General features: G+C 33.5%; 3 protein-coding genes and 1 long non-coding RNA gene across 4 annotated transcripts; 3 read left to right on the forward strand and 1 right to left on the reverse strand.

Moving 5' to 3' along the window:
• Positions 1-1,641: 1,641 nt before the first annotated feature.
• Positions 1,642-3,092, forward strand: LOC128041743 (uncharacterized). The gene is made up of 3 exons (XM_052632052.1): positions 1,642-2,105; positions 2,213-2,411; positions 2,772-3,092. Exons 1-3 carry the CDS (start codon positions 1,642-1,644, stop codon positions 3,090-3,092), a joined length of 984 nt encoding a protein of 327 aa, XP_052488012.1.
• Positions 3,093-12,652: 9,560 nt separating this feature from the next.
• LOC105773613 (60S ribosomal protein L11) lies at positions 12,653-14,436 on the forward strand. Its single transcript, XM_012595640.2, has 5 exons — positions 12,653-12,818; positions 12,927-13,034; positions 13,115-13,157; positions 13,252-13,447; positions 14,043-14,436. Exons 1-5 carry the CDS (start codon positions 12,816-12,818, stop codon positions 14,239-14,241), a joined length of 549 nt encoding a protein of 182 aa, XP_012451094.1. The 5' UTR covers positions 12,653-12,815; the 3' UTR covers positions 14,242-14,436.
• On the reverse strand, positions 14,342-16,143 carry LOC105773612 (uncharacterized). The gene is made up of 3 exons (XM_012595639.2): positions 15,974-16,143; positions 15,153-15,488; positions 14,342-14,858 (listed from the first exon to the last, which is right to left on the reverse strand). The coding sequence occupies exons 1-3, from the start codon at positions 16,074-16,076 to the stop codon at positions 14,518-14,520; spliced, it is 780 nt and encodes a 259-aa protein (XP_012451093.1). The 5' UTR covers positions 16,077-16,143; the 3' UTR covers positions 14,342-14,517.
• LOC128041899 (uncharacterized) lies at positions 15,992-16,852 on the forward strand. Its single transcript, XR_008196914.1, has 2 exons — positions 15,992-16,140; positions 16,499-16,852. It is a non-coding gene; the product is annotated as an uncharacterized LOC128041899 (long non-coding RNA).
• Positions 16,853-17,160: the final 308 nt, after the last annotated feature.

A 17,160-nucleotide genomic window follows, 5' to 3' on the forward strand; every position in this document is an offset into this window, starting at 1 on the left:
CTTGAGTTTCAGGGGTATGTATTCCTTGCTAACTTGATGTAGTTACCATTTGGGGAGTTTGACTTGATTTTGGGTATGGATTGGTTGGTGAAGCATCGAGTAGGGTTAGACTATGAGACTAAAAGAATAGCCTTTAAGGTTGGTGATGATGAGGAGGTTGTGATGGTTGGGGAGCGTCAAGATTATTTATCCACTGTGATCTCTGCTTTAGTAGCTGAAAAGCTAATCCATAAAGGTTGTGAAGCATATTTGGCTTGTGTACATGACGTGAGTAGTGTGAGTTTGGTTGTAGGGGAAATTCACACTATGAAGGATTTTCTGGACATCTTCCTTGAGGAGTTACTAGGATTACCTCCGGATAAAGAGGTTGAGTTCGGGATTAAATTACTATCAGGTACAGCTCTAGTCTCTATCGCCCTATACCGAATAACACCTAAAGAGTTAAAGGAACTTAAGCTACACCTTCAGGAACTGTTGGACAAAGGTTCATTCGACCTAGTGTGTCCCCGTGGGGAGCACCGATTCTTTTTGTTAAGAAAAAGAACGGTTCTATGAGGATATGTATGGATTATTGTTAGTTGAAAAAATTGACGATAAAGAAGAAATATCCACTTCCGAGGATTGATGATCTATTCAATCAGTTTTGTAGAGCCTTAGTTTTCTCAAAAATTGATCTTCGATTTAGGTACCGTCAGTTGAAGGTTAAGGAATCCAGTGTGCATAAAACTTTCTTTAGGACTAATTATGGACATTACGAGTTTCTTATCATACCTTTTGGTTTGACTAATGCTCCTACAGTGTTCATGGATCTCATGAATTGGGTTTTTTTCCTTATCTGGATCAGTTTGTCATGGTGTTTATCGACGACATTTTGGTATATTCTAAGATTGAGGGATGAGCATGATAGGCATCTTTGAACGGTTCTTCAAATTCTTCGTGAAAAGGAATTGTGTGCTAAGTTAAGTAAATGCGAGTTTTGCTTGGGTAAGGTGATGTTTTTAAGGCATGTGGTTTCTTCTGAGGGTATCCAAGTGGATCCTAAAAAAATAGAGGTTATTCTATATTAGAAACAACGAAGAAATGTGACCGAGTTTCGAAGTTTTCTAGGTTTGGCGGGTTACTACCAAAGATTTATTGAAGGGTTCTCTTTGATAGCAGCACCTTTGACTAATCTGCTACGTAACAATGCTCTATTTTGTTTGGGTTGATGAGCAGCAATCAAGATTTGAGAAGCTCAAATCAATTTTGACTCATGCACCTTTTTTTATTCAGCTTGAGCTTGGGAAGGAGTTTGTAGTGTATAGTGACGCTTCGCATACGGGCTTGGGTTGTGTATTGATGCAAGATGGTAAAGTGGTTGCATATGAATCTAGGCAACTTAAGCAGCACGAGGGTAATTATCCAACTTATGAACTTGAGCTTGCTGCGGTTATTTTTGCACTTAAGATTTAGAGGCACTATTTGTATGGTAAGAGATGCATCATCTACACCAATCATCAGAGTCTTAAGTATCTCCTCACTCAAAAGGAGTTTAATCTCAAGCAACATCATTGGATCAAGTTACTTAAGGATTATGATTGATTAATTAAGTATCATCATGGTAAGGCCAATGTGGTGGCCGATATACTTAGTCGAAGATTTATGACTGATTTGAGGGTAATGTTTGCTTGCCTAAGTTTGTTCGATGATGGTGGAATTCTGGCTGAGTTACAAGTTAAGCCAACTTGGTTAGATGAAATTAATAGTAAACAGCTTTTGGATGAGTCTTTGATTAGTCTAGTTCAACAGATGGATGTGGGTAAGACTTGGGATTTTGGGTATAATGATAATGGGATTTTATGTTTCCAGGGTCGTATCTGTGTGCCTAAAGATATGGATTTGAGGCAGTCTATTCTGCAGGAAGAGCATAGTAGCTCTTATGATATGCATCCCGGAGGTAATAAGATGTACCGGGATCTACGTGATTTGTATTGGTGGCCTAGGTTAAAACGTGAGGTGACCGAGTTTGTGTTTCATTGTTTGACGTGCCAAAAAGTTAAGGCTGAGCACCAACTTCTTTTTGGGCTACTTCAACAAGTTAAGTTCCAATATGGAAGTGGGAATAGGTAACTATGGATTTCGTTAGTGGGTTGCCTTTGACACTCACTAAGAAGGATTCGATTTGAGTTCTTGTGGATCGGTTAACTAAGTCAACTTACTTCATTTCAATTAGGACCGATTACTCTTTGCAAAAGTTGGCAATGCTATTAGTTTCCGAGATTTTCAGACTTCATAGGGTCCCTCTATCTATCATTTCAGATCGGGATCCTCGTTTTACTTCTCGATTCTGGAAAAAGTTGCATGAGGCTTTAGGTACTCATCTTGACTTTAGTATCGAATTTAATCCTCAGACTGATGGTCAATTGGAGAGGGTAATTTAGATTTTGGAGGATATGCTTCGGAGTTACGTGATTGATTTTTGAAGTAATTGGGAGGAGTTTTTACCTCTGGCTGAATTCACTTATAATAATAGCTTTTAGTCTAGCATTTAGATGGCACCTTATGAGGCTTTATATGGTAGAAATGTCGCACTCTTTATTGTTGGACTGAGTTAAGAGAGGAAAGTTTTGGGTCCTGAGTTAGTGGTTGAGATAAAGGACAAGGTTCGTTTGATTCGATATCGACTTAAGGCTGCTTCTGATAGACAAAAGTCTTATACGGACCTTAAGAGGTGTAAGGTTGAGTATAAGGTAGGGGACTATGTTTTCCTTAAGGTGTCTCCTTGAAAAAAGGTTCTCAGGTTTGGTCGTAAGGGCAAGTTGAGCCCTAGATTTATTGAGTCGTATCTGGTGTTGAGGCGTGTTGGGCCAGTTGCTTATCAGCTTGAGTTACCTCCAAACTTGGATCGCAACCATGACATTTTTCATTTATCTATGTTGAGACGTTATCGATCTGATCCATCGCATGTAGTTCCAGTGGAGGGGATTGAGTTGTGGCCAAAATTTTCTTTTGAGGAGGAGCTGATACAGATTTTGGATCATGAGATTGAAGTATTGAGAAGAAAGACCATTCCTCTGGTTAAGGTACTTTGGCAGAATCGTGGTTCCAAGTAAGCCAGTTGGGATCTTGAGGGTCTGATGCGTCAACAGTATCCTTATCTTTTCGAGTTAGGTAAATTTCAAGGCCAAAATTTTTTTAGGGGGAAAGTTGCAACGCCATAAATTTTTTATTTTTGAATACATTTGTTTGCAAAAATAAATTGATATGGTGTGTTGGTTAGTGCCTTGAATGTATGCTTTAGGTCTCAAGTTTAATTCTCTTGTTTTGGGATTTTGAGTTAATTTTGGTTTTAAGTTAAACTTGAGCCTTAGGGATTAAATTAATTATTTTGATGGGTTGTGACAACAGTAAGCCTAGTAGTCCAATGGTTACGCATTTGGTTACTTCATGGTCTTGAGTTTGAATCATGTAATACACAAGTTGTGGAATAAATTTTTGCTTGGACCTTTGTGGGATATTAGATTTTTAGTTAAATTCTATCAAATCTTTTATTATTTCGTTGTAGTTTAATTTCTATCCAAATCCCTAATTTTTCTCCTGGTTACAACCATCCAACTTTTCCTCTCTTGTACGTTTTTGGTTCTTTGTGTTTCTATTTTCCCAAGTCTGTCAAATTTTCCTCTTTTTCTTTTGTTTTTTTTTTGCTATTGTGCTCTTCTTGCTTGCTTTCACGATTGCCTCTACTCCTTCCTTTGCGCTTTCTTTAATTTATTCTTTATTTTCTTCTTTGTGAGGGGTACTTTTGTTACGTTAATAAATTGTTGTTGAATTCGTGTGGTTTGTGCTAGGACAATTATTAGCGTAAGTTCGTTGTTATTCTACTGCCACTGTTCGTTTCAACCCATTTCTATCTAATGGAACTTTAAAGATTACTTTCACTCTATGTTTTTAATAAGTGTTCAATTGACTTCTTTATTTCTAGACAAAACGGGTGGAAATCAAGATCCTTCGGAGGCGCAATCGTCGTTTTTGTTTGTTGACTTCTAAAGAGTAAGTATTTGACATTAGTGTGGGGTCTGAAATTTCGATTTATGAATGCGTTCTTGGATGGGTTTTATTATGATTAATGAGTACAATTTGGTGAACGATTGTAGGTTTCGTAAGTTCCAGGAGCGTGGTAAATCATATTCAAGATCAGGTGTGAAATACGACCCAAAAACTCATTCAAATTTTGATGAAATTATGAAAACAGGGGTTGTTTTGAAACTACCCAATGACCATACGATCGTGTGTCAAGCCGTGTGGTGGACCATATGTGCCACACAGTCGTGTGAGAGGATGTGTGGAGCACACGGCCGTGTGAAATCTTACAGCCGATGTGGTTGGCCGTGTGAAACTGTGTAGATTATGTGGGTAGATTGTGTGGACCATACGTGCTAGGTTTTTGGGCCATGTGGGCCTTTTGCCCTATATTAGGACCCAGTTAAGGGCTATTTGAGGGACTCAAAATTTGGGTCTATAAGCATCGTATGGGGACAGATAGACCTAAATTTCGATACATAAAAGTATACAGACAAGCTTAGGAGGTATGTTAAGTAGGAAATGTTACCATTAAATCATGTGCTATGTTATGATTTGTATGAAAATATGTAAGTATGCATGCCATATGATGTATGATATATGTAAGTATGACATATGATTATGATTTGTTTGTGTTTAGGGATGGGGGTAGGGGTGGGTTATGATATGATGGAGTGCTATATGGTAGTTTATATTGCAATTATGGTGGCTGGACCGCAACTTTATGTATGGTAACTCAGCTGCAAATATACGAGGGGCACACCGACACATGTGGTGTGATTGGATGGATGGACTCTTGTAGACCTACACACTGTGATTGGTTGGACGGAGATCATGTGTAGCGGATGGGGGTAGGATTTGTTATGTTATGCCATGATTTGATTTGATATGATATGATATGGTCTGATCTGATATGATATACTATGATTCGACATAACATGAGATATTATGATATGATAAGATATGATCCGTATAAATTTTGATACGTTATGAAAAGTTTGGAAAGATATGCTATGAAATGTTCTGTTACACATTTATTTATGTATTAAAATTATGGATCATATCGCACACTGGGCTTAAAGTTCACAATTTGAGTGCTTTGGGTAATCCTCTGACCTAGAAATGGATTGTGTCTCTGGAGCTCAGGTTTCACGATTTTAGATTATGCATTACGAACTTTTTATTTTGTTTATTATGGATATTTTGGACTGTTTTGGGTTTGATTTTTGTTTTGGACATTTTTATTTTTGGTTAGTTCATTAGGATTATTTTGATATTACTACGCAAAAGTTTTGGACATCTAAAAGTGTTTAACTCATAATAATTAAAAATGAACGGCGATTTTATATAAAAAAAAAGTTATAAGGTTTTCCGCTGCAAGACTAAATGAGATTCTTCCAAAATGTTTTAGTACACAAATATTTCAAGAAAATTGCTTTTGATTTTAGAAATACAATTAAGTTATGACTTAGAAAAATCGTTGTGTTTTTCAGAAAACTTGTTCATTTAGGTTTCCGTCCATTGAAATTGGTTTTCTTCCAAGCTAAACGTTTGCACTACAATAATATAAATAATTATTAGTCGATAAATATGATATTTAAAAAAGTAAAAAAAATCAACAATCATGTAAGTGAATTTTAATTTTGGTATAATCATAAGTATCCTTATTCGATCTAAGCCTAATTCTATTCGAGCTAAGGATGATATTTAAGAAAAACTCTCTCAATAATATCGACTCCAGTAAGTAAATCTTATTAATATTAAATAATAATAATAATACTAAATATCATATAATAATAAACATTGAACATATCAAATGTTAAATGAGAATCAAACATTTTATGGTGACGGAAGTAAAACCTATAAAATAATACTAAAAATGATTTTTTTGAGTGATTTTCTTTAAATGTTACTGTATGAAAATGTGAGAGTGTTTGTGGATAATGTGACTATTTATGACTATTTTATCTATAAAGGCTCATTTCCAACTTTATTTACAGAAATGAGTCAATTTTTTTATTATTTATCGGAAAGAGCCGAAAATGACAAAACGCGTCCATATTAATTGGTGACACCTTTAAAAAAATAGTATTGCCACTTTGGGTCTTTATAAAGGCTTATTCTCGTAAATTTTTAAAAATATTGGTCTATTTTTATAATTTTTAAAAAAAAAAACTTTTTTGAAAATCTAATCTAAGAGGGCAAAAGTGTGCCCGCGTCAGTGCGTTTTTTTTGACACGGGCTAAAACGCTTCCACGTCAGCACGTTTTGTGCTGACATGGCAAAATCGCTCCCCCAAGGGCGCGTTTTGCTGAAATTTTACCCAAAAACGCTCCTTCGTGAACGTATTTTGTCGTTTTCGGCCCTTTCTGGTAAAAAATTGGCCCATTTTCATAAATAAAGTTGGAAAAGGGCCTTTATAGGTAAAATAGTCACTATTTATAATGCTAAATATGCAATTGTAACATTAATTAAGAATTAATCTAAAATAATAAGGCTAAATTTATATGAATTCAAAGTCTATTTTAATATTATACTATGATTTTATCTAATTAATATTACTTTGTTAATATAGTAAAATATTGTTTTTGGAATAAAATTTTAGTAATACAGTGGATGATAAATGATATTTTCATTCGTTAAAAGTTTCTCAACAACTTATGCTGTTAGATAAATTATTGATTATAGATTTAGATAGATATATATAATTTTTAGAAAAATAAAACCAACCTAATATTTTTAATATTAAGGTAGTGTTTGGAAAGCCACATTGTAATTAGATTTGAGTGTAATTACTTATAATTACACAATAATAGTATATTTAAGTAACCATTGTAATTGGTGGGTCTCATTGAATTGGGTGTAATTAGAGCTCCTAATTACACTTTCTTATTCTTATGGGAGGTGAGAATTGAAGTAATTATTTGGTAATTACATCCAAATCGTATACCTTATGGCTTTCCAAACACTCATACATGTTTTAGCTTTAAAAATCATTTTATACAAGTTTAAGTTATAAAACTTATATTATGACCATGAATATGTATGAAAGTTTGAGATTGTTATAGCTAAAATTTTTAAAATTGTATTGTAAATCTTAAAAATTATATTATAAAATAATTTGTGTATTTTACAAAGTGATAAGAAAAATTATATTATTTAAATCATAATTTTTTAAAATAATTATGGCAAGAAAGTATATTATAAAAATAATTTACATGTTATAAAAGTGTTGGAATATATTTACATATCCATGTTATATATTATAAAAATAATATACTTATTTATAAAAAAGTCTTATAATTTTTGCCATAACTTATTTATAAAATATAATTTTCTAAAGTTATGACAAAAATTATATTATTTATAAGAAGCGTTAAAAATTATTCCATATTTTATAAGACATATTTATAAAGATTATATATTATATATTTTTATTTTAACTTAATTTTCATATTATAAAAAAAGTATAACCTAGCATAAGTCTTTTTCCAAATTAAATTTATATAAGTGTTTATAATCAAAGCTATAGACTATTTGCATCATGAACCCAAATATTATGTGGTACATGCTAGTTATAAAAATACAAAAAAATTTCTTGCAATATATCATGAGGTATGATATTGTTTGAGAGAATAAAGCCAAACACAAACACCAAGGACAATTGCAAACCTTTTAATTTGGCACATTCAAAGCTTTGAAATGTGATTAAAAAGACATTTGTTATTCTAAAAAATATTTCTCATATTAACAACATCACCTCAATATAGTATAAAAGACAATGTTAGGTCATACTAGCATCTTGCATATTTCATATGTAACAACCCGTGTTTAGTTATGTCAGAAATAGTGGTTTTAGGACCACAATTTTGGTTTCAGGACTACAATTCTGATGAGTAAGTTATTATTATTTTAATATCTACGAAATTATATTAAGGTCGTATTAAAATTTTGTTAAGAAATTTTGAGGTTTACTTAGTTAATTAAGTGAAAAGGACTAAATCGTAAAAGTGTAAAAGTTGAGTTTTATTAGTTAAAGGGATCCAATGGCTATGAAATTTTAAATTAAAGGACTTGAATGGTAAATATACCATTTAATGAGTTAGTGGATGTTTATGTATTAGGTTTTATTGTAATTTTGATAGTTTTTAAAAGTTAAAATGGTAATTGAATATTTAAAACCTAAATTAAATAAAACAAATTGGTCCATCTTTTTTAGTCTTCTTCTCCACCAATTTTTGAAGATAAAAATAGCCATTTGTGTGCTTTGAAGGTTTGTTCAAGCTTGTTTCTTGCATGTAAGTGATTCTGAGTCCCGTTTTTAATATTTTTATGTTTTTGAATTCGTTTTAGCTTAATCTAGCTAGCCCGGGGATTAATTTGCAAAACTATTAAAGTTTGAGGGACTTTTAATGAATTATTTTGAATGCTTTTTTATGTTAATTGATAGATTATGAATCTTTGTTGAAAAATAAAGAAGTTTTCTTAAGTGATTTTTTATGAATATTGGAATTAGCGATTAAATTGTTAAAGGTGTAAATCTATAGGTTTTATTTTGAAGTGATGGTAAATATGGGTTGTTTCAAGGTCCCTTGCATCTATGGTTAACATAGATTTAGGTTAAAATGGTTAGATTTTATGTTATGAGTTTAAGGACTAAATTGTGAAAAGTTAAAATATTAGGGGTAAATTGGTAATTTTTCATAAATATGAACTGTGGATTAAATTGAATTCTATAAGTACTTAATTGATTGAAATTATCTATTTAGATCAAGATAAACCACATTCGGACTTAGATCGAGGAAAGGCTAAGGCTTCGGATTAGTTCGACTATATTACTACGACCTAGTTATCGAGGTAAGTTCGTATGAATTGTAATTGTTTTAGTGTTAGCTAAAATTGAATGTTATTATATTGTTATGAAATAAATTAAATTGAGTATAAATGAATTTATGCCATGATGTATTGATGAATATCAAGTCCCAGTTAAACCTTAAGAATTCTTAAGATTCAAATGACATGTCATTAGGGATTTCATGTTTTGAGTGTTGGTCTTGAATGTCCTATCGATGTCTGAGGTCATGTATTTGTTGCGGATTCTCTACAGCTTGTGTAAGCAACAACGTGTAGCTTACATTTTGACCCATAGCTTGTGTGAGTAGGCCTATTTTACAGCTCGTGTGAGCATTGATGTAAAGGAAATGTTACAGTTAAATGTAAAAGCACACTATGTGTGAGCTCTCCTGAGTATCTGATGTAATTCTAGATGGTTCAATGGGTAAGAAAAGGAATGGATCAGTAAGTAAGTTAATGGAAATATTCATGGTTTATGAAAAGGTTGATGCATATGTAATATATCTTGTGAACTCTATTTATGGTACAAATGAGCTTATATGTAATGTTGATGAACCTACTAACATGTGAGACTGATGATGTCAATAAACTTATTCTAAGCTCATGGCATTGGTAATGGTTTATGCTTATTCTATGAATTGCGTTATTGAGGTGGTAAGTTATGTTTAAGTTTATACGAGCTTACTAAGCACTCATTGCTTACATAGTAGTTTTCCTTTGTTTTATAGATCATTGGAAGCTCGATTTGGTTAGAAGCTCATCGGAGACCTATCACACTATCCAGCAAACATTTTGGTAGTTTTTGAGTATTTTGGCCAAGGTTATTAATGACATGTATAGGTCATTTTGTAATGGTATTTAGTGAATGTGTAAATGGTAGTTTGGTATGCTTGTGCATTGTTGTTTATGTATGGTTGATGGACTTGTAATGCTTGTTAAGTTAAGTCATTTTGATCACTTATAAGTGTTTGTATATAAGGCTCATTTTTGGTATGTTTATAATAGCTTGACTATGGTCAATTGAGACATGATTTGGTAGATGTTTAAACTAGGTTCTTATGCTTGAAATAAGGTTATATTGACATGTTTAGGTAAATGATGTTTGGATGCAATTGTGGTGCCTTTGAATGGCATATTGGTTAGGTGAATTAAGTTGTTTGAATTGGCATGACTATGTGTATTTGAATGATGCTTTAGTCCTTTGAAAGTGTACACAAATGGATTGGGTAGTCATGCATGATTTGGTTAGGAAATGGCTTGATTTTAGGTAAAATTTTGGGTCCACATGACCTGAGACATGGGCTATCACACAGCTATGTGAGACACACGGCCTGGCGACACGGTCGTGTGTCACTTGTGAGTTTCTTAGTGTTCAAGTCAGTGAGTTACACGACCTAGCACACGTCTTGGAACACAAACGTGTGTGGCAACTCAGAGAGTTGCATGGCTTAGCACACGGCCTAGCATACGGGCGTGTGGGGCTACTCAATGAGTTACACAGGTGAGGACACAGGCTGGAACGCAGCCGTGTGACCTCTATTTTATAATTTTTGCATCTTTTTCTTAAACTTTCTATTTTGTTTCAAATTAGTCTCGAATTGCTTCTATGATATTTTTAAGGCCACGAAGGCTCGATTTAGGGACAAAGTGCATGTGATTGGATGAATTATGATATGTTTAATTTATTTGAATATTATGATGTTAAATGTTTTCGATTGTACGGTAATGCTCCGTAACCCTAATCCGGTGACAGAGATGAGTTAGGGGTGTTACATCATAACTTCATTCGTAAGTAAAATTAGGATGATTCATACTTTCAAAAGTACACATAAAAAAAAGATATTGATAACCTTAATGATACATATTCAGATTTAGATGATGAAGAACTCGGTTAAAGACCAACAAGTGATGCTAAGGACTATATGTTAAATGTTAAAAAGGGGAATAGCCCAACAAACAATAGAGCAATTAGATATAATTGCATATGATGTTTATTTTTCTTGTTGTTTTTATTAGTAATTATATTATTGACTACTTTATTGGAGTAACATGTTACATACGATGATTTGATTTTAATTTTATTACTCATTTAGAAACTTTTTATCGTCTTGATACTTTTTATAGTAATTAATAATTTTAAAAAATATAAATTATGTAACGTGTATTACAAATTGTACCAAACATGATATAAGAAATTACGATGTAATCACACTTTATAGCCAAACTGTCTAGGAATTGAATTCTTTTGTAATTACACTTTCAATCAATTACTTTATGTTGTACAAACAGACCTTAAGTGGTAAGTAGCTATCCACCTACTTATTATATTAAACCTTATTTTTGTTAAAAATTTAATGTCATTATCAAACACATAATTTATTTTTCAATAAATGAAAATTTTCAAAAATATATCAAACACATTCTAACAAGGCTTTAATAAAATGAATGGAATCGAATTCGGAGTTGATGGTTTGATTTTTATCAAAATATCTCCCTTTTAAATTTATAATCGAATTTATTATCTTATTTTAATTTTAAAACTTCAAAATATTACAATATAAACATTATTTTATAATCAACATAAACTAGAGTCAACATTTTTTTAATTTTGGGTTCAAATATTAAAATTTGAAATTTAAATTTGACACTTTTCTTAATTTCGTACTTAAGTGTTTTCTTTTTGCTCAATTTGGTACTTAAAATTTTTGTCCAATTCGATACTTGAATTTGTCAATTGTCATACAAATTACCCTAAAACACTAATGTGTTAGTATTTTCTATGAGGGAACATAAATAGTTAATGTATGACTGATGATATGAAATCTAATGGTAAGAATAGTTACATTTATATGGAGTTTCTTTTGTTTCGCTAAATAATATTTTCAAATTTTATTTTCCATTAGGGCTATGATTACTATGGCCTGGTATTCATAAAGCCCTTAGTTCCACAAAAATATTATCAGTATTAAAGGAAATTCGTGTTAAAAAATTATGTTTTGAGCTATGTTTAATGAATTGGTATTGAAGAAAAAAAATAAAGGTTTTAAAAACCCAAAATAAAATAAATTCATTATGTTAAATTAAAAAGGCATAATGATTTATTTGGCTTTTCAACTTTACAAAAAGTCATTTTAGTCGTCTATTTAATTTTTCGCCTCTTTTAGCCCTTAAACTTGCTTTGTTCGTTAAATCACCCAAATGAATGGAAAAGTTAATATTTGTTAACTTTGTTGACATGACATCGTCGTAGTAGTCCACGTGGATGCTACATTAGCAATTAATTAATTTTTTAAAATTAAAAATATTTTATACTTTAAATACATTTAATAAATTTTGATTTTTTCATTTTAAAATAATTAATTATTGACATAGCATCCACATAAATGTTACGTCAATAAAGTTAATAGAAATTAACTTTTTCATCTATTTTGGGGTGATTTTACAAACAATATAAGTTTAAAAACTAAAAAAACACTAAAAACTAAAAAGAAGACTAAAATGATATTTTTTGTAAAATTAGAAAATCAAAATCGAATTAACCAGAAATGGATAATATTACGATTCCATTACCAATACTATTTTTAAAACATTGACCCTAGTTGTAGATCCTAGTCATTCTTGGGAAAGTATGGAGAAAAACGTGCGTTTTAACTGGCCGAGAAATTGAGAAAATAAAATGCAAAAAGAAAAAAAAAAGAGAGAATGGATTGGGTCGGGGTTCAAGTAAAATTAAAAGTAGCTATTGGGATATTTGAAGCCTAAGACATTTCTGGGCCCAAAAGGCAAAGCGCATTTGAAACAGAAATAAAACCCTAGCCCTAATCTCTCTCACCTCTACTCTCAAACGCCGCTGCCTTCTTTGTTTCTGCGCCGCTGCTCTACACCTTCCTTCGGTTCGCCCAATGGTACCTCTCTTTCTCTGAATTTCATCGTTCGGTTCTTCCATTTTTCCTCTTTTGTGTTTTATGCATGTTTCATTAACCTTTTTCCTTATGTTATGTAACTATGAAAAGGCATCGGAAAAGAAGCTGTCGAACCCAATGAGGGAGATTAAAGTTCAAAAACTTGTCCTCAACATCTCTGTCGGTGAAAGCGGTGATCGTCTCACCCGTGCCGCTAAGGTAACCCACAAAAACCCATTCATTTTCTTTTTTCATATGTTTTTCTTAATACTAGTTTAATCCATTTTGCTCCTATTTAGGTCTTGGAACAACTCAGTGGTCAAACCCCTGTCTTCTCCAAGGGTAAAATCCCGACACGCAATGTTGTCCTTTAGTTTCTATTTTTGGTTGGATGTTGTTGTTAATGAAAATAAAAATGTGGGGTTGATGTGAGCAGCTAGGTACACTGTGAGATCTTTTGGAATCAGGCGTAATGAAAAGATTGCTTGCTATGTGACGGTGAGGGGAGAGAAGGCTATGCAACTTCTCGAGAGCGGTTTGAAGGTTAAGGAGTATGAACTTTTGAGGAGAAACTTCAGTGATACTGGATGCTTCGGATTTGGCATCCAGGAGCACATTGATCTTGGCATCAAGTAAGTTTATTATTTTTGGTCCCTCTATTAATTTTTAATGTTTTAATTCGTGTTGTTACGTTTATAATGTCTTATGGAAACATCGAGTTGAAGCTTTATGATTAAAATAGAATGGACACAGTAGAGCTAGGTTTGGGTTCTTTCATGGGTTTGGGTCTTCTTTTGTTGTTGGAACTTTATGATTGCAAAACTGTACTACCTAGTGGCCAAACAAAAATATACTATACTTCTTGAATGGCAATGCATTTGTGTCTCCTGTAATGCTTTATAAGTTAGGATGTTATAATGGAGCTGCATTGCTGTTAGCTTCCTCTAGGATGCAATTATGAAATAGCAATGCTACTTTTAACTGGGTTAAGTTGTTTAAAGGTTTGCAAGAAGAGTGTGGCTCGAAAACTATAACTCCAATTCAGTTTTAGTGTTAGTTTAACACTGGCAGCCATTAAAGGAATCTTGTGGATATCTGTTCTTTTATTCCTGTTAATAAGTTAATTAAAAGCAGTTCTTGGCAGCATATTCTATTGCTAGTTGCATTCAGTATTGATGCTATATATTACATGAAGGTATAAAATTGCAACCCTTGTCCTCTTTCTAGGTACGACCCTTCAACTGGTATCTACGGTATGGACTTTTATGTTGTCCTGGAACGAGCTGGGTACCGCGTTGGTCGTCGTCGCAGGTGCAAGTCACGTGTTGGTATCCAGCACAGAGTAACAAAGGAGGATGCCATGAAATGGTTCCAGGTCAAATATGAAGGTGTCATCCTTAATAAGTCTCAAAACATTGGAGCTTAGGGGTAGCATTTCAAGTTCAGTTGAGTTGTTTGAAGTTTTGGTTATTTGATTTTGACTATTTACTGTATCTGGTTTTTTGTTTTACCGGAGAGATATATGATTGACTTGAAATTCCAAAGTACCTTCCTTGTTGGTTTATTACATTATCAACATTATCAATATTTATACAATTGGAGAATGCCTTTCTCTGTTCAAGTTTTTTGAATTGGAGCTGTGGAAATAAGAGTAAAGCTTAGCATTTGCTATTACAGAAAAAGGGTAGGGGGTTCTGTCTCCTTATGACATCAACAATTGAAGAAGTTCAGTCTTCCTCAATCTGGAGTAACCCTTGATTCCTCTGGCTTTTGCTAGTTCTTTCAACTCAGAAAGTTTTAGTTTCTCCATGTTTGCCAACTCTGAGCCCTTCCCGTCGGTGGACACCACTTCATTGTTCCTCTCAGGGGTCTTTGTTCTGTGTGCTGTTGGGTGTGGTATTGGCGACCTCTTTATAAAATTAGATGGTGGCCTTGATAAATTGAACTCCTCGGTTTCTGCAGTAGCTTTCTTCTCCACTTTACTTTTCTTAGAGATGCTACTTCTCCATCTCAATGCCTTGGTACCCTTTTTTGATCTAGTGTCTGCCAAAATTGTAAAATATGTAAATTTTGGCGGTGACCATTTTGACACATCAAGGAATTAAAGCTTCAATTTCTTTGTCCGTTTTGAGGTCTGGTAAGGATGGTCTGGCAGTCTATGCCAATCCTAAGATGCCTGTCTGACTCTTGTTTCCCTTTCTTGCAGGCATTCCAATCACTAGAACAGTGACTATCCTTACCAGACCTCAACACAGTGCATGTGTGTTGGTAACAATTATGTTTGAAAAAACTGGAATGCTTTAAAACTGTATGGAATTGGATGCCAAAGCACGTTACCTTTTACATTCATTCCTGATTCGCGAATAACATCCATAACTGATTCAGCTGTGGACTTATCCTCGGATGAGCTGAAACTTTCAGTCTCAGCCCTTCCAGGCTTACCCTTGGAGATTGAAGATTGTATCCTTCTAAACAGAGCAATCATCTCTTCCTTACTGGACGATTTAGGTGCTTTAATGCCACTAGATGATATCTCATTTTCATCAATCTCCTTACTTCCTGGGGCATTATTAGAACTTTTCTTTGGACCGCTTCCTTTTGTGTTGCCATCAGATGTTATGCTTGAAAGAGTTGGCTTAAGTGAGCTAAAGGGCGCAGACTTATCTGCAATCTCTGCCAAATTTAATAAGCTGCATCAACAAATGATCCCTCAGTTTCTAGTCTATGAAATTTCAGACGGATCAGGAGCAACAGATTCATGTGTTTATAATCGTAATTCCAGGTGGAAACTGAACCACGACATATATGTCATGTCACCGAATTTAACAAAGGAAGTATTGAAACAATATGCAAATCTACATTGCAAAGTTGAAGAGACAGGCCAACACAGAGACAGGCCAACACAGTGAAGTATTTGCATGCTGAAATGCCGTAATGTTAGAAATCTCAAATCGATCAAATTCATGCAAAGATGATTCAAACAGAAAACAAGTACTTCGGAGACAAAATACCCAGATCTCTTCCAAATGGCAAGCTTCAAATACAGGGAGTTATTAGCAGGTCCCTTAACACACAAGGTACAACAAAAATATTGCAACGAATAGATGGGATTTATGAGAAATATGAAATGATAAAAGGCCATGGCGAAAACTTATTACCTGTGAGAGATAAAACAGGCTTTCTCAGCTTAAGTTGCTTGTTGAAAGGGAAAGAAGGAGCGAAACGAGATAGAGACTGAAAGGAAAGAATAGCAGCAGCCATGTTTTGCTTGCAAAAATTCCAGATTCCAAATGCAATTGGATCCACAAGCTATATCCTATACGCTGTAAGTTCTAATAATTTTATTAATTCCTGAATTTGCTGGTCCACAATTTTATTTATTTATTTTTATGTGAGCGTGCACATCACGTGCCAAACGAATCATCTAACTGTTAGCTTTTATGCTTGAAACCTTCCCCTTTTTCCATGGCTAATACTCCCCCAAACTTGTCTTTCTCGCTTCTAAATCAAAACCCAAAACCTTAATTAAAACTTTTAAAATCTTCTTCAAAAACCCAATCTTTTTTTCAGTTTTTGAGGTCATGTTGGAAAAATCCACCGATTACCAATTTAAAGATTATTTCTAACGATGCTGTTGCCTTTAAATCCTATGCTCAATGATATGCAACTTGTGGGACTTAAAGGAAGCGTGGAGGGGTTTTCTTCAACTGTGGAGAGTTGTAAGTCTTGCATGTTTAATCTTTTGATATGATTTCTTAGACAGATAAAGTCTCATGGACATTGATAGTTGTTGGACATGGCATGCCTGTGTTTGCAAATGAAGGCATTGCTGCTACCTTCAACGAGATAAGGGATGCGGCATGGAGTCTAATGAAGGATCCTTCATTTCATTTCTATATTGCATGCTAGGAGTCATTCTGGATTACTTTAGGAAGATTGGGGATTCTTCTACATAGTGAGAAATGATTGCAACATTCATGTGTGGTAAACTTTCAAACGCATACGAATTAATTGAAAAGAATATCTATTAGAATTCAGACCAGATGCCACAATTTGGGGAGCGCTTCTATGTAGTTGCAGGATTTACGTACCATGGTGTTAAACTAGCTGAGAAAGTTGCAAACCCGAAACTACTAGATACTATTAATATGCACTTTTAGCTAATATCTATGCAGCGGTAAAAATGTTTAAGTGGAGAAAATGAGAGAGAAAATCGGCAGGAAGGGTTTAAGAAACGGACACAAGCTGCACCCTAGTCGGATGGTAATAATAGTCAAAGTCGTAATACTAAAAGTAAATCACGTTTTATACAGATTAATATTAAGGATGCCAATGGAACGATGCT

The sequence above is a fragment of the Gossypium raimondii genome, chromosome 6 (genome assembly GCF_025698545.1).
Source record: "Gossypium raimondii isolate GPD5lz chromosome 6, ASM2569854v1, whole genome shotgun sequence".
Taxonomy (NCBI): Eukaryota; Viridiplantae; Streptophyta; class Magnoliopsida; order Malvales; family Malvaceae; genus Gossypium; species Gossypium raimondii.